This window comes from Phodopus roborovskii, unplaced genomic scaffold (assembly GCF_943737965.1).
Source record: "Phodopus roborovskii unplaced genomic scaffold, PHOROB, whole genome shotgun sequence".
Lineage (NCBI taxonomy): Eukaryota > Metazoa > Chordata > Mammalia > Rodentia > Cricetidae > Phodopus > Phodopus roborovskii.
This window is the reverse complement of record NW_026125391.1, coordinates 6266151-6294137: the sequence shown is the minus strand read 5'-3', so window position 1 is coordinate 6294137 and position 27987 is coordinate 6266151. Positions and strand designations below refer to the sequence as shown.

Sequence of the window (27987 nt, the reverse complement as noted above, 5' to 3'; positions counted from 1 at the left end):
AGAACTGTTTTTGAAAGGGGAACTATTTCTAAGTACAACTGAAAGAAAGTTGGGTCAACCATAACAAGAAGTACTGGACTTCAGAGATGTTATGAGAAATAATAGACACTACCTCCTCATTTTATGTTTATTTTTAGCAGTTCTGTATATCAATATGCCAAATTAAGCCTACTTACTTAATAAGAACTTTTAAATCGCCTCACCTTTCATTGACACATTGCCGACAGCTGTCAAAGCACCTCACTCTTCATTGGAAATCTATGGAAACAATTACCATGCAATTAGCATTTACTGAAAAAAATAGGAACTAAAAATATTTGTGAAGCATCTTTGATGGTCTCTGGGCCACAGACTGACTTTGAGAGGACTTGCTGGTACCCTTCTCTGCTCTCTCAGATGGTCACAAAGCCATAGACTATGAGAGGACATGCTGGTGCCCTTCTGTGCCCTGGTGTCTGAGAAGAATTTTGAAGGAACTGTCAGCATTAGAGCACTGACATAAGCAGCATGTTAATATTAAAATAACGGCAAGGAAGGGAAACAGGAATTGAAATGTGTTTTGTTGCATAAATTTAACTGTGTGTAGCAGAAAATCCATCTTGACTTCTCCTGAGTATACCCCGAACTGCCTGCCTTCTAGCCTTAACATCTTGAGAGCATGACTTTTGGCCCTTAGGGAATCTAAGGTTCCTCTCCTAGTTTATAAGACCACCGAGGTCCATCAGCCACTCTTGAATTTAATGAAGTCAGAAGGAGGAAGTCGGGGATTTGATAATGAAGTAAATATCTTCCCAGCTCCCAAAGATGCATTCATGCCTGGTTTTATCACATTAGCCACCCAGGGTAACAAGCTGGTCCAGGAAAACATTTTTTTTTACAGGCATATTGACACAAGAAACCAGGTTTATCTTAAGAAAGAAGATGAGAAAGTGTTTACTGTCTAAGGAATAGTCTCTGTCATATATTACACATGCTAGATGATAGTTGAATCTAAACTAATGAAAGAATTTCCTAACTTTCCATCCATCCATCCACCCATCTACCCATCCATCCATGTACCCATCTATCCATTCATTCACACATGCATTTATCCATCTACTTATCCATCAATCCATGTATGCATGCATGCATCCATCCATCCATTCCCACCTTTCTTTCTTCACATTCAGTTTGCAATTCTGCCATATGAATGCTAGTTACATGAAAATCTAAAATGCATATATCCATAGGTAACTATTTTGTAAGTACTATTAGGGTGAGATATCTAGATATGATTGTCCATTATTACATAGTCACTTTAGAGGGAGACTGTTTACTGGAGAGAACGTGCCATTTTAGAGCACATTAAAATACTTTATTTTCAGTGTTTTGTACAGTTGTCAGTAAGTGTAGTGAAGTATTTGGGTCAGAACACAGACTCTGACATTTGCCCAAGGGTCTAGACCTGATGTTTCCCCCCTGGAATTGTAATGATAAATTGTTCAAATGGAAATTGCTGATGCTTTAAAATATTAAAATGCATTTCCTTTAATAATAAATCCTCTTATAAAGATTAGAATATAATGACATGTGTGGTCGGTTAGCCATGTGTCTGTTTTCAGTAAAAGATTTAAATCTCTGTTTATCATACAGGAATCCATACTTATAGACATACAGACTGCCATGATTTCAATTTTATTACAAAACAGCATCTATGAGCAGTTACTCTTTATTCTTTCTATAATTTCTTAAGAAGTCACCTGCCAGTGTTAGTTAAAATTCTAACCTATGGGATAGCACTTTAAACAAACAAAATATTTTGTTGTAATTTTTTTCACAGGTCTTTTCCAATGGCCCAGTGGGGTAAATAAGCTATTTCTTGGAGACACTGGATATCTTATGTACAGAGTTAGTATTCCTTCACTGTGATCCAGGGATGATTACTCAATGAACAATGAAAAATAATGTTTCCTCTTTAGTTAAAAATATCATGGACTACTTTAATTGTATAGCAGAAAACAAGATATGCCATATCTAAAACAGGTTTGTTTGATTTATAGTCTAGATACCTTGCCACAAGGGAAATGAGGTTAATTTGGCACAGCTAGTGGGAAGGCAGTTCTGCGTTCACCTCTGGTTGGCTCCTTTTAATCTTAGCCTATCTGTCTAACAAATTTCAATTGCATTTCATTGCTCACAGAGTTTGGGGGGTGTCCTGAACTTTAAATGGCCTCTCTTGAGTTTCATTTCTATCTACCGAGCATCTCCCTTGGTCATTCCTCCAGTGTTTTCAATGTAAAGCATGTAAAATGTAATCCACATCTTATGTCCTGCCCAGCTTCTATGTAATCACTTCTGGTACACTCTCTTTTAAATTATGACACACCCACTCTCTGGTCCCCAATCACAGGTTTATAATATTCTCTTTGTCTACTGCACTTATTTTTCTAATAATTTGTTTTATCTGTCCTTTCTCATTTTTTAGTTCAGGCCATAACATCCTCTTGCCTTGGCATTAAGATCAGTTCTAACTGCTTTCTGTGGCCCATGATTCTACCCCATTTCTAATCAATCTTCTTACAAGTATTCTGCCAGACAAATTTCCCTGTAGCAAAGCTCATGTTAGTAAATACTTCAAGACATCCATGGTTCTTCATTAGAGGGTGGATAAAACTAAGGCTTTCTATCCCTCCTGCTTACCCACCCCCTACCCCCAATTTTTTACAGTGCTTTTTGGGTCATGTCCCATATCTTCTTGTTCCCCATCCTCTATATACACATATTAGCCCTCCATTTCTGATCATTCAGAAAGGGAGAATTGAAATGATTGTGAAGCTTGTGTGATTTCCGTTTTGAAAATGGGTTCCTCTTTGTTCTGGGAGCTTCTGTCACTTACAAGTGTCTCTGTTGTAGCCCAGTCCTTCTTCAGAAAGTCATGGCTCTATCAGGCAGGAGCTTAAGGAGACAAAAATCTGTCCTTGCTGTTCTCTATGTCCCCACTGTTATGACATTTGTGGAATTCATTTTTTGACTCTATGCTTTGCACCTACAATTAGAAACTATGGTTCATAATGGTCTGTCTTGTGTTTTGTTTCTATCTTCTTTGCTAATCCTGTCTTTCCATGTTTCTTTCCACTGTTGGTATCATGTTATCCCCTACATTGAGATCTGAGCTGTTCATATAGACATAGCCCATTCTATCATGAACGACAGCCTCCTTCATCTCCTTTCCCTTTCCCTTCTCCATTATCTATACCCTTTAAAAATTTACAAATAAATTTTTTTAGCCTATATTTGTTTTTATTATTGTGGTAGACTTTATGGTCCACCACATTATCTTTGTCATTTAGTATATTATAATGTTGTACAACCACTATTATTACTTAGTTCCAAAATGTATTCATCACCCACAAAGAAAACACTATGCCTGAGAGGAAATTATTTCCCATTTGCTCCCCTACCAAACCTAGAAAACAACAAGTCAGCTTTCTTTCATTATAGATTTCCCTATTTTGAGCATTTCGTATAAATGAGATGATATCATGTATGGCTCCTATGACTGATTCTTTCACTTAGCACCCTCCTGAGCTCTGTCTCTATTGGTATATCAGTACCGTATCACTCTTTACAGATAAATGATACGTTATTTCACATCTGTATCATTTATGGAACCATATATTGTTCGACACTGTAGCTTGTTTGCAGTTTTAAATGTTGGCAGTGGTTCTGCTTTTTGCATGCATCTTCAAGTACTTAAGTTTCTGTTTACAATTCTTTGGAATAAATACTTTAGAGTAGAATCGGTAGCTTGTTTGGTAACTCCATTTAGTATTTTGAAGAGCAACTAATCTCTTTTTCTTCTCTCCTCTCCATTCGCCTCCTTTTTCTTTCCTACAGTTAAGCATATGATCAGTACCAAGTAACATCTTACAATGCCCTAATAATAACTAAGAATTACATTTATTCTTCTATGCCAGAACTTACATTATCATGTGTAGTTTTGGGACCTAAATTCTAAACTTAACTGTTCTTCCTTTGAATTCTCCCTAAGACTGACTGAACTCTTCTCTATCATGGTTCTTTTCCCAAATAATGCCTACTGTTCTCTTTTGTACTTTATTTTATCTGACTGTATAGTTATGCTCAATGGGCAAGGATGCCAAGGACTTTCTCATTCCCTTAAGATTGTGTTGTTTCTGCCAAATACTGACCATTCTCAGTGTACTAGTTACCACCAAGGAAAAGGGATCCTAGTCCATTTTTAGACATCTAGTCACTTGTTAATTATCTTTCCTTTTTATTTAACAGCAATAGAATTATTGACAAAACTAAAGTCTTAATATTTACATATCCTATAGCTTCATAAGTCTTTCAGGAAAGAGCTTTATTTTCTATGACTGTCATTCTTCCAGAGAAAGTCTCTAGAACTGATAGATCTTCAGGTTTTTATGAAGGTCACCAACATAATACCTAATTGAGATGACCATCCCTCTGACAGAAAGCAGCACCCCTTGATGTCCCCTCTTCTGGGGTCTCTGTAACCTCATGGGCATGTGTGCCACTGCAGCGGCAGGAAGACTGGTATACATTCTATCATAAGAAACTGATAACAATTCTAATGTTTGTCTTCTCTTTGCAATGAGATTCTTTTCCTCATCAAACTCCCAATACCACTTACTCATAAGGCTTCATATCTTCTGATCCCTCAGGTTCTTCCTCCTATTCTTTGTAGGATTCCTCTATAACATGTAGTAAGCCTGAGGGAAGAGAGGCTTTCTTTGCATGCTTTCAGTTATCTGAAACTTTTAAAGTTTAAAACAATTCTGGTCAGATAAAGGATTCTCAACTCTACATCAGTTACACAAAGGAGAGTAATACAGAGAAAGTGACCAGATGGGACAGTATGAAATCTTGAACATGTACATAGGAACTAGTTCTTCTAAGGTGACCTTGGACCCAATAGTTGAAAGCTGATGACGAATAATCCTGATAAAATGTGATAGTTTCTCAGTGGAAAGTAGATGGGACAGATTTAACTTTCCTATGCAATATGGTAATACCCATACCCCATCTACCTTTCAGTTCTCGACAACCTCCAAACACATCCAATCCCCAATTTCATGTCTTCTCCCCCCCCCACACACATCCCCCAATGACCCAGTAAGTCAAATTAGTGCTGCCCATGTATGCATAGATGTCAGGCCATCCACTGAAGCATGGACCACCTACAGTGACCACACCCTTGAAGAAGGATGAGTCTTCCTCCCTTGGCAGCCATCAATGCCAGCAGCTCCTCAGCAATGGGTGAGGTCTCCACAGCTTCTTCTTCAACTGTGACAGAAATTTTATTAGCTTTATCTTGTGCATGTAATCACACCTCCTGAGACTTCACAAGTGCAGGATCATATGGAAGATAAATAACATTACCCATTTTAGGCTGAGCAACCCAAGTCCCTTCTTAGCACTTTGACCAGCTATGGACTTTGAATTGAATAATGCCTACTGCAAATAAAGCCTCCTTGACCAAAGTTGAGAGAAGCCCCAGGATATGAGTGTGAAAAAAAATTTGGAATGCAGTGTGACTTTATGACTATTTAGAAATATAAAAGTAGAATGCTATACATTCTGTTCTATTCTTGGCTATGGGTTTTGACTGGGTTTAAGTGTTGGGAATGAAATTCCTTACTGTAGAACAAGCCTGAAATTTAATCATAATCAGCTGGTCAACATGGAGACAATAAGTGACCACAGAATGCTCAGCTTTAAATGGAACATTTATATCCCACTCATCCCCCCAAGTTTAGTGAAAATTGTGAAAGAGGGAACAAGAGATGATAAGAGCTAGAATTACAGGATGTCTGAGAAAACTAAAAACAAGGAACTGTGGAATATAATAAGTAAGGGCATTGTAATCATGAACACAGCAGCTGTGACTGCATGTATAAGACTTGCACAAGATCTGGACAAGATCAAGCCAACCAAAGTACCAGCACAGTTAGAGAGGAGTTAATGAAATCACTGTCCTAACTGAGAAGCTATGAGTAATTCATAGCTTACGTGGAGGGAGAATATGTTTTCTTCAGTGATGTGGCTCCTGAGAAGCTACCCAGTAGATAATCCTACTCCTGTGCCCCAGTAGATAGTCCTACAGCTTTACCATAGCAGATAGCCCTACACTCCTGCATATATGGGAGGGATAAGGAAAAGAATTAGAGGGAGAGGGAATGAAGGAATTGACGAAAATATATGCATGTATAAAATTATCAAACAAAATGTTAGCACTAAAAAATAAATGCAGATAAGTTAAGCACCTTCAAAAATACCCCTCTCCCTCTCCTCTCTCCCCCCCTCTCTCCCTTTCCCTCTGGAACTATGTGAGGATAAAACAGTTCTCTCATGATAAGCTTGAAATAAAATGTACAATCTCTATGTTGAAAAAACCAGCACAAAAACAGATCCTTAGGCAAAACACTCACCAGTTTCTTAATTTGTGTTTATATGTTTTGCCTGCATGATGTATGTCAGTGTGTCGTGTGTGTGTGTGTGTGTGTGTGTGTGTGTGTGTGTGTGTGTGTGGTGTCTGTAGAAGCTAGAAGAAAGTATCAGAGTCCCTGGTGGAACTATAGTTATAGACAGCTGTGAGACACTGAGTAGGTGCTGGGTATTGAACTCACTCTCAAACCTTAAAAGAGTACTTTAAGAAAAGTTTTAAAATATATTACTATGATTGTTAATGGTAAATTTTAATTTGTGTTATAAGGTGTTCCAAAATGAATATATAATCCATTCTGTTGCCCAAGAACATTTTTTTTTTTTGGTTCCTTCAAAAATACATCTGGTGTAAGGGAATGTCATGACAATTTCTTAATGAAAGAAAAGAAATTGTTGATTGCCTATATGCTGGGTAGACTATTATTTTGAATATTTTATGTAAGGTATAAAAACAAGAATAGGTTTTGCTCTTGAAGAACATATCTGTCTAGCAAAGAAGACATATCTGAATGTGTAGAGAGACAATAAGGAGACATTGAATTGTGGATAGAAAGTGTTATTTTAAAGCAAATCATGAAAAAATGTTACTAGGTATTGAGGGATAGATAAGGATGTGGTGAAGAATGCTTAGAGGAACAACCATAAAGAAGTCAGAGTGCCAGGGGTAGTAAGACATTCCTTTAATCATAGCCCTGAAGACACATGGAAAGACAGTATTTTTCCAGCTAAAATCACCATAGAGAAATTTATGATGCTTGTGTGGACATGTGGTCGAAGAGTAGTGAGAAGAGAATGAAAAGGTGGGCACATTGTTTTGGTGGTACTTGAGTGTACACTTTGTATCTTTTGTTATTAGCAAGTGAAGAACTGCTTAAATGTGTTAATCACTGCAGTGACTTGATGGAAAATAAGTTTTAGAAAATCAACCTAGTGCCAATCATAAAAGCATTTGGAGAAAAATAAGATGAGACCTGAAAAACTGCATCTAACTTCCTCTTTGAAAGTAGAGGAATCAGATTCTGACTTTCCTCAAGAATGGTGAGAATGAGAACAAGCAGAGGAATTCACACAAAGTATAACCTGGTAGCTAATAAGATCAGGGTGGCAAAGTCTAATTACTATTCAAAGGCTACAATTAAAGCTAGGCAATTGAGAAATCACCAAAGCAAAAGGCAAGACATAATGATCAGCTTCTGTGTTGGATACATCACAATTCTATGATGAGGATCCACCTTGGTATATGAGCATCCATCGTACAGACACCTAAGAATCAAGCCTGGATGTCAGGAGAAAGGCCCAGGGTAGAAATATGGAGCTATGAGTTACAGACATGATATTGGAAGTCTCTGACAGATGATGACTTCAACAAGGAAGAATATATGAAGACAGCAGAAAGATGGTACATCTGGAAAACAGAAGCATGCTATGTTAGCATAAACATAAGAGTATGTCCAAGTACTAAGAAGAAGGGTTAGAGGACTCTACCAGGAAGCGATCAGCAAGATTGACTCTTAAGAGGAAGATTGAAACTGATGGGGAACTGTTGGTGATTATTAAGAATACAATTTTGTAGAGTAGTGGGTACTGAAGCCAGCAGGGGCCAACTAACACCATTTATAATGCAGTGTTGCTTTGCTAAGAAAATTCATATATCCAGCAGAACTTTTAGCTGGTATTGACAGGCTGGGAGAAAATCAAGAAAACATTGCTCATTTAACCGAAAGCCATTTCTTTGTATTGTCATGTGTGTAACGTAAAGCAATCATAAAGCTCCCCAATTACTTTTCTTCATTGTGTAAATGTATGTGCCATAGGAGGAGGTCTTTAAGGGATGTTTCCCTAATCCCATGGACTACATTTTTAATGAGTACACAAAAGAGCTCCTGTAATGTCTGATTCAACAAATGAAACACAGTGGCTAGATTTTTCTAAGGCCATGTATTGGGACAAGGCTCCTTTTAAACATTTCTTACATTTATCATAGAACAGTATCAGAAGTTAATAAACTGCCATTTTTTTCTCAAAGGCATTACTCTTCATTCAATAATATTAACAGTTAACAATATGATACTATACAACTTAGTGATTTTTCAATGTCTTATTTTTTGTTATTGCTCCTATTGTAATATACCTCGGGCTCAGACTTGGCCTCCCATGGGACTATTGTAGAGCACTGTGATTTGGTATCGCAAATTCCACTAGTTTAACTTTTGTGTCAACCTTGCAGACTTGTTATTATTATTCCCAATTGAAAGAGATTAAAAATAAGATCAAGGAATGAAGCTACCAAAGAGACAGTTGTAAAGTTCCAGACTCAAGATCCCAACATGATCAAATTGATTTTCTTACTCCAGATTCGTGCTCTCTGTCCTTGGAAACTGATGTTCACTGTATCCCTCTTCTCCAGACTAACTCTATGTCAAAGGTGCTGCATCTTTAACACATGAATTAGACATAGCCTAGCCCCAAGTTAAAATTTCTTTAAAATAATGAAGCAGTTGCCTTTTTTTGAGTTTCAGAAGACATATAAAAACTAACCAGAAAGTGACTTGAAGGAAAAGGCAACCCATTGGAATGGTAACTTCAATAGCAGTCTATAGAGGATGATGCTGAGCTAAGCACCACCAGGAATTTTCATGAAAATACTTCACCTAGAGACAGTATATCATCCTGGAGTCTGTGAGTGCCTGGTCACTTTGTAAGGAAAATTAATGATGCCCATGTCTTAACACTAGGAAGATGGCACAGACCTTAAATAAGAAGGATATAGTAGGGCACATCATCTGGTCAAGTCTGCTCCCACCAGACTGTATAGTAGAGAGACAGACACATACATAGATGATAGGTAGATGGTAGATAGATAGATAACCAGCTGGTGGGTCAAGCAGGCCAATCACCCCTCATCCTTCAGGCTAACACACCCAAAGGCTTCTTCAAGCACCAAAAGCTGTTACTGTCAGTCTCAGGATTCTTCACTTCCAAGATCAATCTAAATATATCATACAGAACAATTGTTTTGTAAAACACTGAGAGAATTCATATGTCAAAGCCAATATAAATTGTGTAAGCCAAGGAAGTATACTCATGTACAATCTCTACCATCAGGAGTTAATCTCTGGGGAATTTTAATCTTTACTTGGAAAATGTTATTTCCTTTTACCATATCTTCCTTAGGCTATGATTAAAATGATCATTCATTTCTATAAAATATATAAATGACCAATATAGAGGAAGAACATATGACTTTAAATTATTCAGGCTACTATCAACATGAAATGTAATAGTTACCTATATATAAACTCCACAGACAGCCCATAGCTGATGTTGAGAACCAGAAAGCTATTTATCCTTAGCAGCTTCAGTGTGTTGAAATTTGTCTATCTCACACAAAACAAGCCAGTCTGTGGCTTTGTGCCAACATGCTTATTGACTGAATGCTGAATAACCCCCAGTAGATTTCTCTGAATTGACTGTTGTAATCATAGCACAAAAGCCAGATAACTAAAATTGTGAGCACAAAAAATTCAAAACCAGAAATGTCGTAGAAATAAAAGAAAGCATACAAAACTGAAATTAACCTCATGACCCCTAACATATCAGCAGTGGTGTCTGGGTCATAGTCACATTTCTTTGTTGGTCATTCAAATTGTTCATTGCAAACATGATGGCTCTCAATAGCTCATCTAGATTCCCAACAAATAATGAAACTCTGTGTGTGTGTGTCTCTCTCTGCCCCCCCTCTCTCTCCAGTTTAAATTCCTCCTTTCACTTTAAGTCAGTAGTTAAGTTGAGGTAAGGTGAACAGAATTACCCTAACATATAAGCTGATCTATGCTCTAGAATGTTTGTTTCACACAGACATATTTATTTCTGACTACAGTGGCATATAAAATTCATGAAATTCATTTACAATTTAGCTAAAAATCACAAGGAACATTTTGTTTCCCTTTCTGAAAGAAAAAAAAAAAAAAAAACTATGGAGGTTTGTTTTGTAGTCTACAGTAATCAAATTATATGCACAAATGAATGAAGCTCCCAGAATTTTCAGAGATGCCATTGGGTCCTTGTACTTTCTCTAGACTCATTTATGTGAATGAGTGTCAGCCATATTAAAGGTGATTTACAGCCAACTTTATGCAGCATTCTGTTGTGCCTTATCTCTATGTTCTCAGGTAAACAAGGTAAGAAGCAGAGCTCTCCTTATGTTTAAGGCTCTTAAGCCCTAGCTGAGGGTGGATATGTTACAGTCCATAAGTGTATTGATTCCTACCCATGGTTGCGTAAACCTCACCAGTTAGCTTTACCTACAAACTAGCACCCTTGCTTCCTAGCCCTTCAATCTGTGAGCCTTTGCATTCTCTTAGCTGCAAAGCCAACTCCTTAATTTCTGAGCAGAAGTTAAATGTCTCAGCTTTGAGTTTTGTGCTCTTCCTGTGAAATGCAGTAGGAATCAGACTGAATAGCCTATAGCTTAATTCATTGCTTCCCAAATCTGCTGCTTGTACTCTGATACCTCTATTATTAAAGGCACTGCTGACTTTCAAGGCAGGTGAGACATAGCATTCATGTCCACTCATTGTTCTTTGCTCAGCCCTTGTGTCCAATAGTTGCCCACTGGCATTTATTTTCATCCATATAGTCTCTTACTGTCATTCATGTAGTCAAAATCACTTGAGATTCTTTCTATTCTTGTACCATGTGTTTGGAACATGAAAAGGTATCCACTTCAAGAAACTCTTACCTAATAAGAGAGAGAAAGCCTAGATAAACTGTCATTTCACCATGATAAGTATTAATTGTATAACTGTGTGGTCTGTTGAAGAGTGGAAAAGTTTGTGGAGGCCTTCGAGGAGAAAGTGGCAAATAAACTCTCTGTGAGGATGAAGATGGGTTATCGTGGAACAAGCAAGAGAAACCCTTCCTGGAGGCAGAAGTACAACATGGCAATGCCCAGAGGTGTTGGCAAGCAATTCCTTTTTCAAAGAGTGTACAAATTGAGAAGGATTAAGAAACGAGCAAAACAGACACATTTATGACAGGCCTTTTATAACATACCAGGGCTGTTGAACTTCATTCAGAGAGCACTGTCTTTACTTTTCTTTCACATACAGCCATGTTCATGCTAATACTCAGGGCTGTACTCATGCTTACCACTCCTCTCTGTCTTTGCTTTGCTTTTTTTTTGGGTTGTGGTCAATGGAAGCTTCCCCAGTTAGTTTAGAACCTGTCTTTCTCTTCCCAGTTCTTCCTGTATTACTTAGTAGATGACTCTCATTTCCTGCAGCCTTCACTTCTGCGCTTCCATCATGCACAGGGTGTGCCCTCTAAATTATAAACTCCATCAATGAAGGCAGTCCATGTCCCACATCTGAATAGATTGTACACTTACCCTTCTCAGCAAGCCCTTGCATAACTGTTGTGCGGAGTCAAAGGAGCATAGTTTAGAGTTCTGCCACATTTTTTCACTGCTCTTATGTACATTGACATAACCATACTGCTGTAATAGGCACTGACTTTCCTGTCACTACCAGAGAATGTTCCTTACAGCCCAGTGGCTTGTAACACTCTGCTGCTACAAATCAGCAGTGGTTCCCAAACAGACTAGTGTGGCTGTGTACAAACCTTAATGTGCAATGTTGGTGTTTTCTGTAGAAAATGAAAGGCTTCGCTCTACCCTGGGGAGAGAGCAAGCCTAGCAAGTGTTGGCACAGGGCTCCTTGCCAACCATTCTGATATCCAGAGCTCTACACCTCATTTCACTGGCAAGTATAGCAAGCAGGGATTTAAACTAAGAAACACTGCTAGGTTTTGAGTCCCAGTTCTGCTACCTGGTGATTATGAGCAGTATTTCTGAACTTGTTTTGGCTTTTGTGGAGCTGGTAATAATCTTAAATGTGAAATCCTCAAGGATGCTATTGTTTCACTAGGGTTTGCAGTGCAGCAAAACAGTCAGGTAATGCAGTGACACATAGCACAAATTTATTCTTATGTTTTTTTTCCCCTGATAGGTAAATAAGTAAGCATATTTTACAGTGCTCAGAATGGGTGGGTTGAAAGCTAGGCTTTGGAGGTAGAATCTTGGCAACACAGGACACTGTTTACCACTCCAAAGCTGTAGCATGATCATAAAGGTTATTGGTAGCTATGTCAGTAAATCTCTATGAACTCAAGTCTCTGCCAGTAAGTCTAGGACTTTATATTGCCCCGCCCTCCACAATCATAATCACACACGGGAGTCAAGTGGTTGAACCAAAGTCAGGGACTATTCTGTACCAGATGTATTCAATGGAAGATGGCATGGACTCTCATGGAGACTTCCTCAGAAGTGTAGGCATTGTTGTGGGTAGAGATGCCTGTCATGATCTTAGTGAGGTGCTCCTTGCCGCAATGAATGCACATTAAAACCTGCAATGCCTGGAAGATCTTCCTCTCACAAAAAGCAGTGTTGCTGGGGTTAGAACCAGGCTTTCAATTATGTTTTATTTTATTTTATTTTATTTTATTTTGTCTGTCCTGGGCATGCACTTTTCTGGAATTGGTAGGCTTCTGTTGCAAGCTAAGAGCTGCAGTTTTTGTTCTGATCACTTAGGGCATCATTCTGCGTGAGCAGAAAGGCAGTTCTGGTCTGACTCATGCTGCCCTTGTAGATGTAAGAAAGGAAACAATGAAAAGCATGCTATGTACCCAAGCCTTGGTGAAAGCTGACTTCTTATTTCTAGAACAAGTAAGGTCTCCAAAAAGTTCCATACAAAATCATTTCACTTTAGCCTCTTGCAGAACAGTATGCAACAAATTGTTAGCAACTGAACACTGCTTCTGTCTTTTAGGGAAGACTAGCTAGGTATGTGGGTGTTGCCCCTTATGATCCATATGAGACCTATGTCATAAAGCTTTTTTTTTCAAATTTAATTTTTATTCTTTGTAGATTTCACTCATGCATCTTTATCCAATCTGCCCTCTAACCTTTCAATCCCCTCCCCCATAGAAAACAAGATAAAATTTAAAAGGAAAAAAAGAGAGAGAAGAAAAATATCATTGTGGAAGGTGTAGTGTGACACAGTGAGCCCCAGTCCTTTAGACCATATATTGTTACTTGTTCATTTGCATTGACTCTTTGGTCTGCTTTGGGGGCCTTAGTTTTTGCTACATCATCAATACTGGGGATTCTCTTGGATATCGTGTTGTTGTCTTATGTCATTGTCAGAAATATTTTATAGAAAATATTATCTTCATAGAAATGTCATAGAAAAACTTACCTTCCCTTATAAATTGAAAGTTTTCCCAGGAGTTTCAAAAGAAAGTTCCCTGCTCCCTAAGGGAGCTATGCTGTTACCATGTTTCCCTCTTCACTTGGTTCTCATGTAGCTGAGTATTAGGCATGGTGCTATTCACTGGAATTCTCTTGGGCCCTGTAGTTGTCACTTTTCTTTATCTTCTTTTGTTTCTGGCTATTTATTTTTGTAAGCCGCCTCTGTTTCATTTTGAGAGAAAAGATAAAAGAGGGAATGGAAACCCAGAGAGATGTTAGATAAAGGTGGATACCATATGACCACCAAAATGAATAGTAGTTCACCCTAGCAGAGGAATGGCTGCATCTGCCATCACAGCAAGACAAGCTGTGAGTATCCTCTAACAAATGGCTAGCTTGTTTCTCTCAGTGGCTGCTTGCCCAGTGCTTCTAAATATGGCCTAAGACAATTTCAACAAGAATAAAGACTTCTACACCTCTCTTCTCATGTGTTTATGTGGGCTTTTCTTTCCTACATCGAAATGGCATGAGGTACATCAGCTACTAGACACACACAAGGAAGCAGTAGGCATCAGTCAGTACTGCCATCATCCAATAGATTAATGTGGGTGCTGTGAGTTGCTCACTATCCAAATTATACTCAAGTATTTCATCACCTGCTTAATCAAGCTGCAAAATGAGAAGTTAGACCACTTCACCTCCAGTGATTTGATTATGTGGTAAGGAGACTGGTACATAAACATTAATCCGGGGAAATTAATTCATGAAAATTAGCTGAAGACACCCCTAGAGGCCTGTTTTGTATCTATTTTTTTGCATAAAATGTTGAACTAACTGCTTCCTGGAGGTGTCTTGGGGGCCTAGAATGATTATGCATGATTCTGTAGTTGTCTAGTGAGAATCCTGAAGAGGCCATGAAGTGACCTAGGAATGCATTCTGATTAAAGTGAAGTCTTGAGCAGGAAAATTGCTTTGAAATGATTAAAGTTAAAATTGGTGGTAATAAAGGAAAACACTTGTCCTGTGGTGAGGCTTTTGAAAGAGTGTCATTCTGAGTGTTCTGTGAAGCAGGTGGCTATTCGTTTTCAGTGTCAAAATATTACATTGTATCAACTTATCACATTATCTGAACTGGAAGTCACTGGAGGAAGTAAGATAATGTTCTAGATGTGGCAATTTGGCAAAGGCAGTGCTGAGTCAAGGTCTGCCCTCAGGAGAAGGAAGTATCCAGTGCTCACATGGATTGTCTTAACTAAATCTGGTCAGTGGAACCTCTACAGGACAGGCCACAGCATGACTCTGGTGAATGTATACTGTGGCAGGTATATGTTTCACTGAGGTATCTAAACATCTGTCTTTCCTACCAGACCATAATGTCCTGGACAACTTGACTTATGTTTGGCATTTTCTCTGTGATTCTAGCTCTAGCCTGCTGTCACCCTACGTATAGTTTAAGCTCCTTGCACTGATGACATCAGTTCTCTTTGGTGAAATAGTCACTTTTGCATATAGTTTAAATGTAAACACTGTATTTAAAATCTTGGAAACATGTATTTCGGAACCTAGACTTCTCAGTGTTGTTATCAACATTTGTCTATAACAATGCTTATACCATGCATCAATGGTTACCCTAACAGAACCTAATACCACACCTATAATCAAGCACATTAATGTTTATGAAGAAAAATTATGAATTGGCACACAGCATGAGATGAATAAACACTTTCATTACATATTATAATACCTCAAAGCTCACATCTGGTCAGGTGTTGCCACCAGAGGGTTATAAAAATAAAATAAATGAGGGTTTAGTAAAGCTGGGAGAAACTTGAGCAAGCTAGAGTAGACAGTAATGCACACACACACCCATATATATGAAATAATTGAAGAACAAATAAAACAATAGCATTTTTAAATTACATAAGTTTCCCATGATTTCCTGCCATGTAATCACACATACACTGTAATTTTCATAATTAAGGTAAAGTGTACTCTGACATGTATAAGTAGATATTGTACCTATAGGCTATCTTCATTATTAAAATACATTGCTTAGAAAGCAATTAATTGTTTCCTTACCCCTTGAACTGTGCTTTTCCTTCTCACCCATTTTTCATTTTTTTTTTCTCCATAGCTCCCTCCTTCTCTCCTCCATTCCTTCACATCTGTCTGGTTTTGTTCTTATCGAATGGGGAGGTTGATGCATTTCTCATTTGCCTTCTGTACAATTCCCTATAGTAAGCAAGGAAGCTGTGATCTTGTCAGTATCCCTGTGTAAATGGGAGTTAGCTTACTGAGGAAGGAGGCACCATTCATGTGTCTGTGTATTATGCACTGGGTTTATCTGCTCAGTTTTGTGGAAAAAACACTTTGGGACCATGGAAATGTGAAGTAGGATAATGCTGTACTCTTGTACAAGTAACCTTGTCTGCTCTACCAAAAATAATGATGGGAAACTTGAAAGCTTGGATGGGCTAATCCATGTTTGAAATGAAGCAGGTGATATTGTTTCTGTTCTCCAGTCTTTTGTCCAAATGTCTCCTGGAGAATATTTTTGGATAGTTCATGTGCTCATTTTATGATGTGACATTTATTTGTTACCTTTATTTCTAATACTGGTTGATTTACATATGCTGTGCTTCTCTTTCTACCTGTATCTTCAAGAAAGTTCCCCTTTATGTGAACTATTAAAAGGATAGTTCTTAGTCTCATTGGATACTTTTCAAGATAGACTTAGCATTGCTGTTGGTGTAAATTGCTAAAACAAATAGAAGAAATGATGTAAAACAAAACAAAATGTGAGCTGAGGGAGGCACGATCAGTCCTGCACTTGCTGCATTAAGCCGAATGTATATGGCCAAAGTAGAGGCTGTAGTGGTATCTCTGCATTCTCTGCACCACTCTCAGTGATAGTTACAAGAACAACATCCCCCTTTGGGGTTCCCCAATCTTAGAAAGAGTTGGAGCACATATCAGTATAATACCCATAAATGTTCCCTAGTTAACACTGAATAAATTGATGTTGACATTGTATTCTGGAAATTTTTAGTTTAAGAAAAGAATAAATAGCCAGACTGTTGGCCAGTGACCAAATAACCACCAGAACCTATTGAGGCATAAACTGTTCTTTTGTTGTTGTTTGTCTCAGAGACTAATGGTAGTTACTGGAGGCAGGGAAACAGATTTTCTTTCCATTTGTAACTTTCTTAGATGAATTTTTGGAAAAGAATCAAAATATATATGTAGCATGGATACAAATGTTTGTGTGTTTTTGCAATTCTTTGAGATGGTAATGTAGTTTTTTAGGAACCCCGTGCCATCGCTTTGTTGACGCTCATTATCAGTGATTACAGAAGCCTCCCATCTCCTGATAATGTGTTCTAAAGAATATATTTTTCTTAAAGGGGAGTGCAGAACCAAGATGTTTAGAGGTCCAGCAAGAAGGCTTCCTGGGTAAAAGCACTTGCCACTGAGGCTGATGATTTGAGTTTGGTTCCAAGACATACATGGTAAAATGCCTTTACATGTGCACAGTGCCCACATTCACATACACAGAAACACACTGTGAGCAAATAAGTAAACAGATAAATAAATAAGTTTGGAAAGGAAAGATGTGTCTGTAAAGGATCTTGCTTATCAGGATGTGACATTGCCATTGCATGAAGGTTTGATACATCAGTTCTAGTTTTAAACAAGGGTCTTTCAAAGTTTGTGTATTTCTTAAGTTTCATTTCACTTCCAGACATAGTTATAGTAATTTAATATTGTAGAATAAATATTATTGGATCCAGTTCATGTGGAAATCTGTCTTCTTATGCCACTAAGCAGATTCAGCATAGACAGATTCATTAAAAACATGGCTATACTGTCTATGTGGTTTTTTGTTTTGTTTTGTTTGTTTTTTTCATTTTAAAAACATTTAAATCAAACGAGCTTCCGGGTTTGTACTTGTCACACTCCTCACATTGGTCTTTCTCTTGTCCTCAGCGCAGTCCTAAGCATTCTCTTAAAAGAACCGCTAGCAGTCTTCTTCTGTGTTTTCTCCTCTATCCAACCTCACAAGTCTTGCTATTACCTGTCCTTATTTTGCCCTTGTGAGGCATTCTTTTAAGACAAGGCTCCTGATGCCAAGAAATGGAGGTGTGTTCTGTACACTGCAGGCACATGGGAGGGGGGAAGGGAAGCATGGCTGCATACACCTGTGCCCCTGGCACCTGGAGGGAAGCTGGGTTGGTGATGCGTATGTCTGCCTACCGGAAGCCAAAATAACTTCTCAGTGGAGCCAATTCGATCAAAGACAAGCAGTTCAGGGGAAATTTAGTTCATGTGGTTCCTTGGCATTTTGTAGACAAAACAAAGTAGGTGACAGATAGCGTGAAGCACTTTCCAGCTGCTGCTAATAGCCTTTCCTAAAGCTGTGCTCACTAAGGTCAGGAGCCTCAACTTTCAGGGTAATGTGTATTATGCTATGTGAGGTACAAGAACAGCCCTGTGCCTGTGTATAGCTAAAAACTGAGAATTTGCTTAATGTTCAGTTTCATGGATTTCTGGTTAATTCTAACACTGCTGATCAAATACTACACAATCAAAACAAGGTAGTGACTATTATTCTAGATGGTTGATTCCTAATCCATGTGCTCAGTGCTCCCTAAGGATAAGGGATTAATTGTAAAGGGCTTATTATTACATGCAGATGAACCTATTTCCTCCTTCAGTAGACACTGAAAATACAGAGACCTGTTAAATTTTTCAATCTCAATCGTCCATTAATATACTTTCTTAAATGCACTATAAATGTTTATTTTCAATGTCTAAACAATATTGCAAACCTGTTAAAGGAAGCATAGTTCTATGTGGGACACACATGCATAAAGAGCAAGGAAGATCAACTCCCATAATGACACTGGTCTGGCTGCTGCTTTACTCAGCTTTCTGTTATTATAACAAATATACAAGACAAGCCACACATCATAGCCAATGGCTTTAATCCCAGTACTGGAGAAGCTGCAGCACAGGGATCTCTGTGAGGTCCAGAATAGCCAGGGATACATAGTAATATTCTGTCTGAAAACAATGACTAAACCCCACCCCAAAAAAAGTACAAGATGATAAGCTTCTTAAAAGGGGAGGGATTTTTTTCTTTGGCCACAGTTTGGGAAGTTTTAGTCCATGATTGGCTGGCCTGTTTCTTCAAGGCCAGAGACACAGCAGTTCATTATGGCAGCAGCATGCAAAAACCAGTGCTTTTGACTGGAGGCCAGTGAATGAGAAAGGTGGGGGGAGGAAGGGAGTGAGGGAGGGGAGGAGAGAGAGAGCACCCAGGGTTGGCAAAAGATCTCCACTAGTCCCTATCCCTTAAAAGGACCTAAAGAGCTAGGGGAAAAGACTATAACATACAGATCTTTAAGGGACATTAAAGGCAAACTGCAACAGTTGGTCAAAATATTTAACCTAATGAAAACCTGTTTAATAGGCTAAACATATCTTCTTCCTCTCTTTAATAATATTGTTTCCTCTTTTCCCCTCAATATGTTCTGTGTTTTGAGTATTTGGATACATCATGAATCTGTCTTCCATATTTCTTGTTATTTTTTATGCATAGTCATTTTCTAGGGCTGTGATAATAAAATACAACAGTGGTAGCTTAAACAAGAGGCATTTATTTTCTTAGTTCTAGAAGAAATTGTACAAGATCAAATGACCAGCAGGTTTGGTCTGTTGTTACCCCTCGTTTTATAGATTGTAGGCAGAATCTTCATTCAGTGTTCTTTCGTTGTTCTTTCTGGTGTGTACGCATGCCTGTGTTTCATCTGTGTCTTAATATCCTGCTATAAGAATACAAATGATGAGCCGGCTAGCTGATGGTGGTGCACACCTTTAATCCCAGTACTCAGGAGGCAGAGGCAGGCAGATCTCTGTGAGTTTGGGGCCATCCTGGTCTACAGAGTAAGTTCCGGGACAGGCTCCAAAGCAACAGAGAAACCCAGCCTCAAAAAAAAAAAAAAAAAAAAAAAACAGTGAAAAACAATACAAATAAGTTTGCACCAGGGTCTCATTTTAACTTCATGACTTTCATAAAGGCAAATCTTGTCAAATTCTGAAACATACCGTGTACTTGGATTTCACCGTACAATTTGAAATGATAGAACTGAGCCAATTTTCTTTTGATGAACCCAGTGGACTACAGAGCTTGGTGAACAGGGTGGCCATGCCCTGCTTTGTCCAGACACTACCATTTTACTCCAATTGTCCTGACTTAAGTCCATGCCCTTTGTCTGTCAGAAATGTCATGTTGTGATAATAACTATGATGTAGACATTCACTTATTTTGGTGTTAAGTAGAAAATATTTTTACTTACACTGTTTTTCTTGCTTATAAAGGAGACAGTGTCTACTTCATGAGTCATTGTGAGAACTGAGTCATATGTGTAAGTCATGCAAAACACTGCCTTTTGGTGTCACTAAGTGTAACGTGGAAAAAAGCAAAGGGCATGGGTGATGATTATGTTTGATTTTGTGTGTCACTTTGGCTGGGTCACAGTGCCCAGATGTGATGTCAAATAATACTCTAGATGAGTTTTGTTTTTTGATGAGACAGTCTGTCTGTCTTCCATAATGAGAGTGGGGCCTCCTCAAGTCAGTTGCAAGCCTGAGTATAGCAGTAGACTGAGGTATGCAGGCCAAGAAGAGAACAAGGAAGCACATTGAACTTCTCTACTTCCTCAGCTGTCCCAGCCTCCCCACTGACTACCTTTGAGTTGAGCTGCAGCCTTTCCCTGGTTCTCCGTTCTGCTAGCCTCTCAGGCCAGATTTTGCATTTGCCAAATCTCTCTGATCACATGTGCTACTTAAGATAAATTTCCTTGTGTGTATGAATCCTGTACCATTTATCTAAAGATCCTCCCTAATATAACAAAAGCTATGCCCAGCACCTAACTTTTAATTTTAAAAACTTCATATAATTTTAATTTTGGGCATTTGTGTATTCATTGTATTCTCTACTTGTCTGTAGATGCTTATCAATAAAAAAAATTAAAAAGACATTGCAAGTGAATAAACATTTTCTGTACATATTAACCTTAATACTTTTAAAGCTTGACTTCCACATTCCTATATCACCATTTTAAGTAATATTGGTATTATCCCCAAGAATTTTTACCATTGCTGTTCATAATTTTTAAGATTAACTCTTTCAGGAAGTAGGAATGACACATTTAATATATTTTCAGAACATCAACAACAACAACAACAAAAAACCCTAATGAGATTAGTTTCAGTAAAATGAGTGTGGAGTATAAAAACAGAAATAAATGACTGCTTCTAAAACTGAGCTCCAAACTAAGCAAGCAAGCAAATGTATTGGCAACAGCTCAGCCGAATTAAAACATTGGCAAATCATCCCTATGATAAAAGTTAAACAGCTTGGAAAAGCAAGTCAGTGCTTGAGATACATCTGAGTTGCTGCTATCAACCTAAAATGGGTTATGATGGAGGAAATGGAGACCATGTTGTCTATCTCAGCTGGACCTAGACTCGAGCAAAGTTTGACAAGAAGTGCAATCTGATAGGAGGTGAAGTATTTCCTAGCTGGTAACATTGTTGGCATGGTTCTGTGTGTGTGTGTGTGTGTGTGTTCATGTGTGACTCTGCATGGGGTGTGCATGCACATGAGTGAGCATGTTTATAGGAGCTAAAAGTTGATACTGATTGTCTTTCTCAGTTGTCTTATTTTTTGAGATGGGATCTCTCAGTGTACATAAAGCTTGTGCCTTGCACATTCACCTAGATCTACTCAGCTTGTCAGACTGGCCAGTGAGCTTGTCAGGATACTCCTGCCTCTACATTCCAGAGTAGGTTTTAGAGGTACATGCTATCACAGTTAGACTTTTTTCTTAGTGGGGTGATGAGAATTTCTCTGAGGTCTTCACACCTATTTGGCAATCACCTACCTGTATGAGTCCTCTTCCCACTCCTTGTTGCCATGACTTTTAGGGTGTTCTAGTATGTGTTCCAGCCTACCCAGTTTTCACACTTCAGTATGCTACTGAAGTCAATTGATTATTAACCCAAATTCTGATTGACTCTGTAATGTAACAGATTATAAACATCTAGCTAGTGATTCGGATATGAACATCATTAAGAAAGAGGAGAAAGTTTCCTTATTTAAAAAGTAATTTTGACTTTTGGACATATTCAGACTGAATAAAATAAATTAAAAACATTAATACTGAATGTAAGTAGAAACAAATGAACCTGCTTATAAATTGAAAACATGACTCACTTGGGAGGGAAAAACCAACTGTGAACACAGCCAACATCCTTACAATAAAATGTATTTAAGCTGTTATGGAAAGAATAGTCTGCCCCAGGGATTTACACTGCTGTTTCCTTTTGTTGTAAAGTACTGGAAAGATGGGAACCTAGGTGTTGGAAGGTGAGGCATTTGAGAGGTGATTAATATTACATAAAGGCTTTAGAGTAGGGGTTCTATGACAGAATCCTAGAGGATTTATCAGAGGAAAGAGGGAACCAGACAGATGTGTGTACACATGCATGCTCCCAGCTTCACATCTGGAGGCCATCAGGATAAAGACTGTCACCATTTGTATACCCTCCACTTCACACTTCCAGAAACATGAGCCACAGTGAACTTTATAACTCACCAGGATTGTAGGATGAAAACATTGGCAACAGAAAATGTATTAATTCAAGTAACAAAATGATTGCCAAGAAAACTTGATTTTTACTCAGTAAATTCATTATAGGTACAAATTATAGTATAGTTATGGTGAAACTATTTTTATATATATTTAGAGTCATGCAAATAAGTATTTAAATGTTTGGGGAAACCACCCAGTCACTATGGATGAAATGAGATAAAATATAAAGGTGATAGGTGAAGGGCAGCTTTTGGATGCTGTTATCTTATCTATGAATGTATTTCTTAATTTCACACTCAAGACCATCAGCACATCTAGTACCAGATGTTGCTTTTGAATGACACTCTTTGCACCTGAGGGAAATATCTAATTATACATAGAACAGGTATGAGCTCCAGGTTGAGCCTGAAATATCCTGTGGTACCCAAAACTGACAATTAGCTTAAAGATTGAAGGTGATATATCTAAGGGACACACAGAATCCCACTGACCAAACCTAAGATATCCAAGCATCCTACAAACAAGCAGAAGATAGGAATGGGTTTTGACTTAAAATAAGAAAAAAAGGAAGGAAAGGAAGGAAGGAAGGAAGGAAGGAAGGAAGGAAGTAAAGCAAACAGGACAAAAAAAGGAAGCCTTGCCAGCACACAGGAGGTTGTGACAGGAGGATTTCACTGAGTAACAGTGTAGTCTGAGTATGACCGGATAATGGAGTTACAGGCTAACCTGGACTGCAAAGTGAGACCCTATCTCAAAAACCACACACATGCATACATACCATATGACATAACTGTATATGTGGCAAATAAATAACAAAAATACAGCAGTTAATGTTAAGAGAAAATATGTCCTTATGAAGAAATTGGCAACTGAAATTATAAAAGAAATAGTAGATGAAAATTGCTTTTTAATAATCTTCAGTGCAAATAATTAAGGCACAATAGTGATGTACAATAAAACAATTTGATGAATTGTACTTGACATACAGGATGCTTATAATGTTTCTAAATATCCCCATATATTATTTGTTATATGAAAATGAAAATGTTTATTAACTGATAGAGATATTGGGTCACCCTCACCTTGAGCTATTAAACTTCATATTTCAGTAGTTCGGGGAACGGATATTTCATGGCCCCTGATCAAACAGAGCTGGGAAAATACAGTGTTAACTGCATTTTTTTCTTGCCAAAACATTTACCTTTTGTCTCTCCAAGAGTGAAAAACTCAGGCAAGTTAAGCTATAGGGCATGGTACAAGTTAGTGTCCTGGACCCTGGGTAAAGTAAATGAACTGATAATAGAAGCAGCCTCATAACAGTAAGCATAGTCTGAGATCCTTCACAAGACAATTTATTTTGAAAATACATGACTCAAAAGACTTTCACTAGGGCAACTTGAATATGTTGTATATAGGCAGTATATGAATTTTATTACTTTATTAATATGAGCTACTTGGCATATGACAGTGGTAATGTGCTTATGTGAGAAAGGGCTTTAGTTCTTAGATATATTTTGAAGTATTTAGGTATAAATTCCATAGGTTATTAGAAGCTTTTCAAAGGACTCAGAAAACAGTATACATTGATGTGTGTGCAGATAAGTATAATATATACATCAATGTGTGTGCAGACAGGTACAATGTATATATTGATGTGTATATGAACAAGTATAATGTCTATGTTGATGTGTGGCAGATATGTATAATGTATATATTAATATATGTGTGTAAAATTACAATGTATATGTTGGTATGTGTGCAGACAAGTATAATGTATATGTTGATATATGTGTAGACAAGTATTAATGTGTATGTTGATATGTATGCTAACAGTTATAATGAATATGTTGATGTGTATGTAGGTAAGTATAATGTACATGTTGATACATGTGTAGACATGAACTGAGAGAGAGTTACTGCAGCAAAGCATGGGTAACTGGTGGTGTTTGTTGGACAGAACCAATTTTGTACTTATTTTTAAGTTTTATTTGCAGAACTATTAGAAGGAAAGAAACTATTCCCAAGTCCCCAGGGCTTTTTGCTCTCCTTTGAGCTGTTCTAATCTATATTTAACTTATAGTGTTTCTGGTTTCTTCTCTCCCAGCAGAGCACTGTTCATCTCTATAAATGTTGTTGTTTTCAATTGGCTATGATCTTGTTGCTTTCTCTCTATCGGTCTTCCACTTTGTTTGCTCTGAGCTCTCCTCCTTTCCCTAAGTAATTGTCCATGTTGCTTAGTGACTCTCCTTGGAAGCAGTCTCCATTCAGAATCACACCTGATTGCTCATCTATCAAATGGAACAATGTTTTAAGATATAAATATGCATTTGGGTCTCTATTACTGTTTTATGAAAATCTCTCTCAGGCAATAGCTCTAGAGGACACCCAAGACTATAAACTGGATTTGTGTTTCCTGGGTCTGTGCCCACAAACTGTTGAGCGTGGACGTTAATGTTGGAAGCAGCTCAGTATTAAAGCCATGTTCCAATGCATTGTATGTACATGACTGTTTAAACTTCTCTAAACTCAGTTCCTGTTCTAGAAAGTTAAAACCATAATTCCCTCGAGTGACTGTTATGAAGATTCAAGTAGCTGACACCTATCAAGCCCTTGGGAAAAATGCCACTAAGTGTTTTCTGTGTTTTAAGCCCAGTCTTTCCGTGATGTTAGACCTGAATCAAATATGGTGTTCAAGCTATTTATAATGGTCAGTATGAAATCATTTCTTTGTTGCTGTCTCTGTGTTCCCCCTGGATTCAGGTTTCTCTGGGACTTCTACATGCCCATGCCACACATATTTTGTGGCCTCCAGAGCGCTGGCAGAGACTGGAATCTGTGCTTCCTCCAGAGCGATTTCCAGTCCATACCAGTGAGGAGTGACTGCCTGACAGGCCCAGCATAGGAGGAGCTGCAGACACTAGAAGCCTCCTATCAAAGAGATGTTCCAGTGATGCAGAGCAAGGGACCTCTGTGTATCTTTAAGGTAGTCTGGAATTTCAAAGAAAGATTTTCAACATTAAACAGTATTAAATGACAGAAGACTGTGTGTTTTGTTTAATTCCATATTGTTTATCACCAAAACAATGCCAGCCTTGGAGAACGTGAAAGCATTCTACCTATATGTATTAAAGGAGGTAAACTGGAAGATGTTGTACACAGTTATTGATGAGATTTTTTTCCTTGAAGCCTGATGCTGAAACATATTTAAAATTAATGTGTGTCTTTTAATGTTAGGACAGAACAGGGAAAACCACACATTATGCATATAAGGATAGTGATTGTACTGTAAATGATGGTATCCACAGAACAGTGACTGCCAGATAGGAAGAACTGTGAACTGTGATGTCAAATAAAACAGTGATTTGTGCACATCTTGTTTGGGATGTTTAATTATCAGTCAACCCAATGTCCTCTAATGAAAAATGTTTTATCTCTTATCTGAGGCAGAAATTAAAGTAATGGCAAAAAATTCTGTCAATACTCGATAAAATCAAATGTTTTTTATTGGCCCTTTTTAATATAAGACTTGTGAGCAGTCCCATGCCTGTCCTCAGTGATGAATAAGTTCATTGGTCAGCATTTTATCACAATTGGTAAAAAGTTCTAAGTGAAATGGAAAATAATCAAATCCAGATCAACAAAGTTTGATTCTTTCCCCCAAGTGATTTCTCAGCATCTAACTCTCTAATACTGAAATCAGGTTTAATAGTAGAATGGTAGAGACTGTAACTTGCCTAAATAAGGACACACACTCAATAGCATAGGAAGCAATGGCTTTAATAAAACACCTTTTCGTGCCAGGCAGGCATAGAATGATAACAAAAATATACATAGAAGAAAATGAATTTCTACTAATAATGTATTTAGCAATCTGAGAGTGGATTCAGCAAGAACATCTTTCCTTCTAAATATTCTGCAAAAACTTAGAAATAAGCAAAACACACACACACATTTATGAGCCTACCAGTCGCTTGGTATATTAATACTACGGCAGCATATATCCATTTCCTTTCCTTCTGTGCTGGTAAGCAGTATCATTTAAAGGAAGCTGTATCTTGCCAAATTTGATGATGTGGTTATACAGAATAATCAGAAAAATTCTGCATGATCAATATGCCTGTGTTCAATATTGCAACTCAAGATGGATAAAACTGAAATTCTCTGAGTCTACTGGTGAGAGGAGTAGGAAATTATAAATAAACAAGTAAGTACCATGCATTTTAACAAAGGTGTAGAACACTGAATAGGTATGGTGGTATGGTTGGGGTAGGTGGTAATAGGACTCCCAAGCAAGTGTTTCTGCTTGGGAGAAGGTGGGGCAGATGGGTGACCTTTAGAGGAGTGGTACCTTGGATTTAGCCATTCTGCATTGAGTAGCTTTTCTCCTGGGATTTATAAATACAACTGATACAAAATTATTTCAGCTGCTCAAATTGTTTCCAGCAATGTATAATTAACTGTCTGGGGGATGTACATTGGGTTTTACAAATTTAATTTCCAGCATAGAAAATTGTGGTTGTGCTGTAAGAAAATTTAGAGCAGCAATTGTTTTTTCAAGTCATAGCAGAATTTTACCAAATATTCTCTAGAAATCTACTGGATATAGAGATACTTTTAAGTTTTGACCAATATTAAACTATCAAATTAGCATGCTCCTATTTACCTTGCATATACTTTCTAAGCCCATATGTTCATCAAAAAATGATAAGTAAAGAAATTTTTTAAATGAAACTAAAGAGAGCTTCGCTGGTACACTTTTTTTTCATAGGGCATGGTAAAAGGAGATTGGCCTTTTAAAGAGGAACCTGAAAATATGTTAATATCACCATTAATTATATGACATAATTGTGTGTGTAATCCCTAAATATTCATTGTCTGATTTACTATCATCACAAACAGAACCATACTGGTGTGCAGTCATCTATTGTACAGGTGGTGATTCCATCTTGGCATCTGTCAGGTCTCTTTCTAAAGGAATAACCACCCCTTCATTGCTTTCTATCCTTGAAGCACTCATGGCCATGATGCACCGTCATTCATTCCTTGTCAGTCAGTGTTCCCTTCTCACTCATATTGGGATTCATCATAGGGCCTTGCTCATGTTGAGCAAGCATCTATTTAACAGCCCCTCTTTTACTGTTCATGAATGTGTGTTACATATCAAAATACAGGTTTCCATTCTCCTGTTTCAGCATTCTCAGTGGTTAAAATTAAAACCTCAGTAGTGGTTTTTCAAACATGTTTTAGGGCAGTATGCTGGTTTGTTGTGTAAAGATATTTCTTGTCAATCCTGGGGACATAGGTAGTCCCTGAGATCTACATGGTAGAAAAGAACCAGCCCTCGTAAGCTGTCCTTTAGTTTTTAGTAATACACCATGGCATGAACATGGCAACATACTATACACACAATAAATAGATTTGTTTTTTTAAGAAATTGCTCAACATCCTTAGCCATCAGGGAAATGTAAATCAAACCAGCTCTGACATACCATCTTATACCTGTCAGTAAAATAAAAAACACCAATGACAGTTTATGCTGGAGAGGATGTGGAGAAAGGGGAACACTTCTCCACTGCTGGTGGGAATACATGCTTGCTTCAGTAGCAC

The 27987-nt window shown here is 37.8% G+C and overlaps 1 protein-coding gene across 3 annotated transcripts in view; it reads left to right on the top strand.

Moving 5' to 3' along the window:
* The window catches only part of Immp2l (inner mitochondrial membrane peptidase subunit 2), an 835428-nt gene extending 810014 nt beyond the window's left edge, over window positions 1-25414 (top strand). For all 3 annotated transcript variants that reach the window (XM_051175064.1, XM_051175066.1, XM_051175065.1), the window contains exon 7: window positions 25141-25414. In XM_051175064.1, coding sequence (XP_051031021.1) covers window positions 25141-25260 — 120 coding nt within the window. In that variant the 3' untranslated portion in view covers window positions 25261-25414. The remainder of the gene's footprint in view (window positions 1-25140) is intronic.
* The last annotated feature ends 2573 nt before the right edge of the window (window positions 25415-27987 follow it).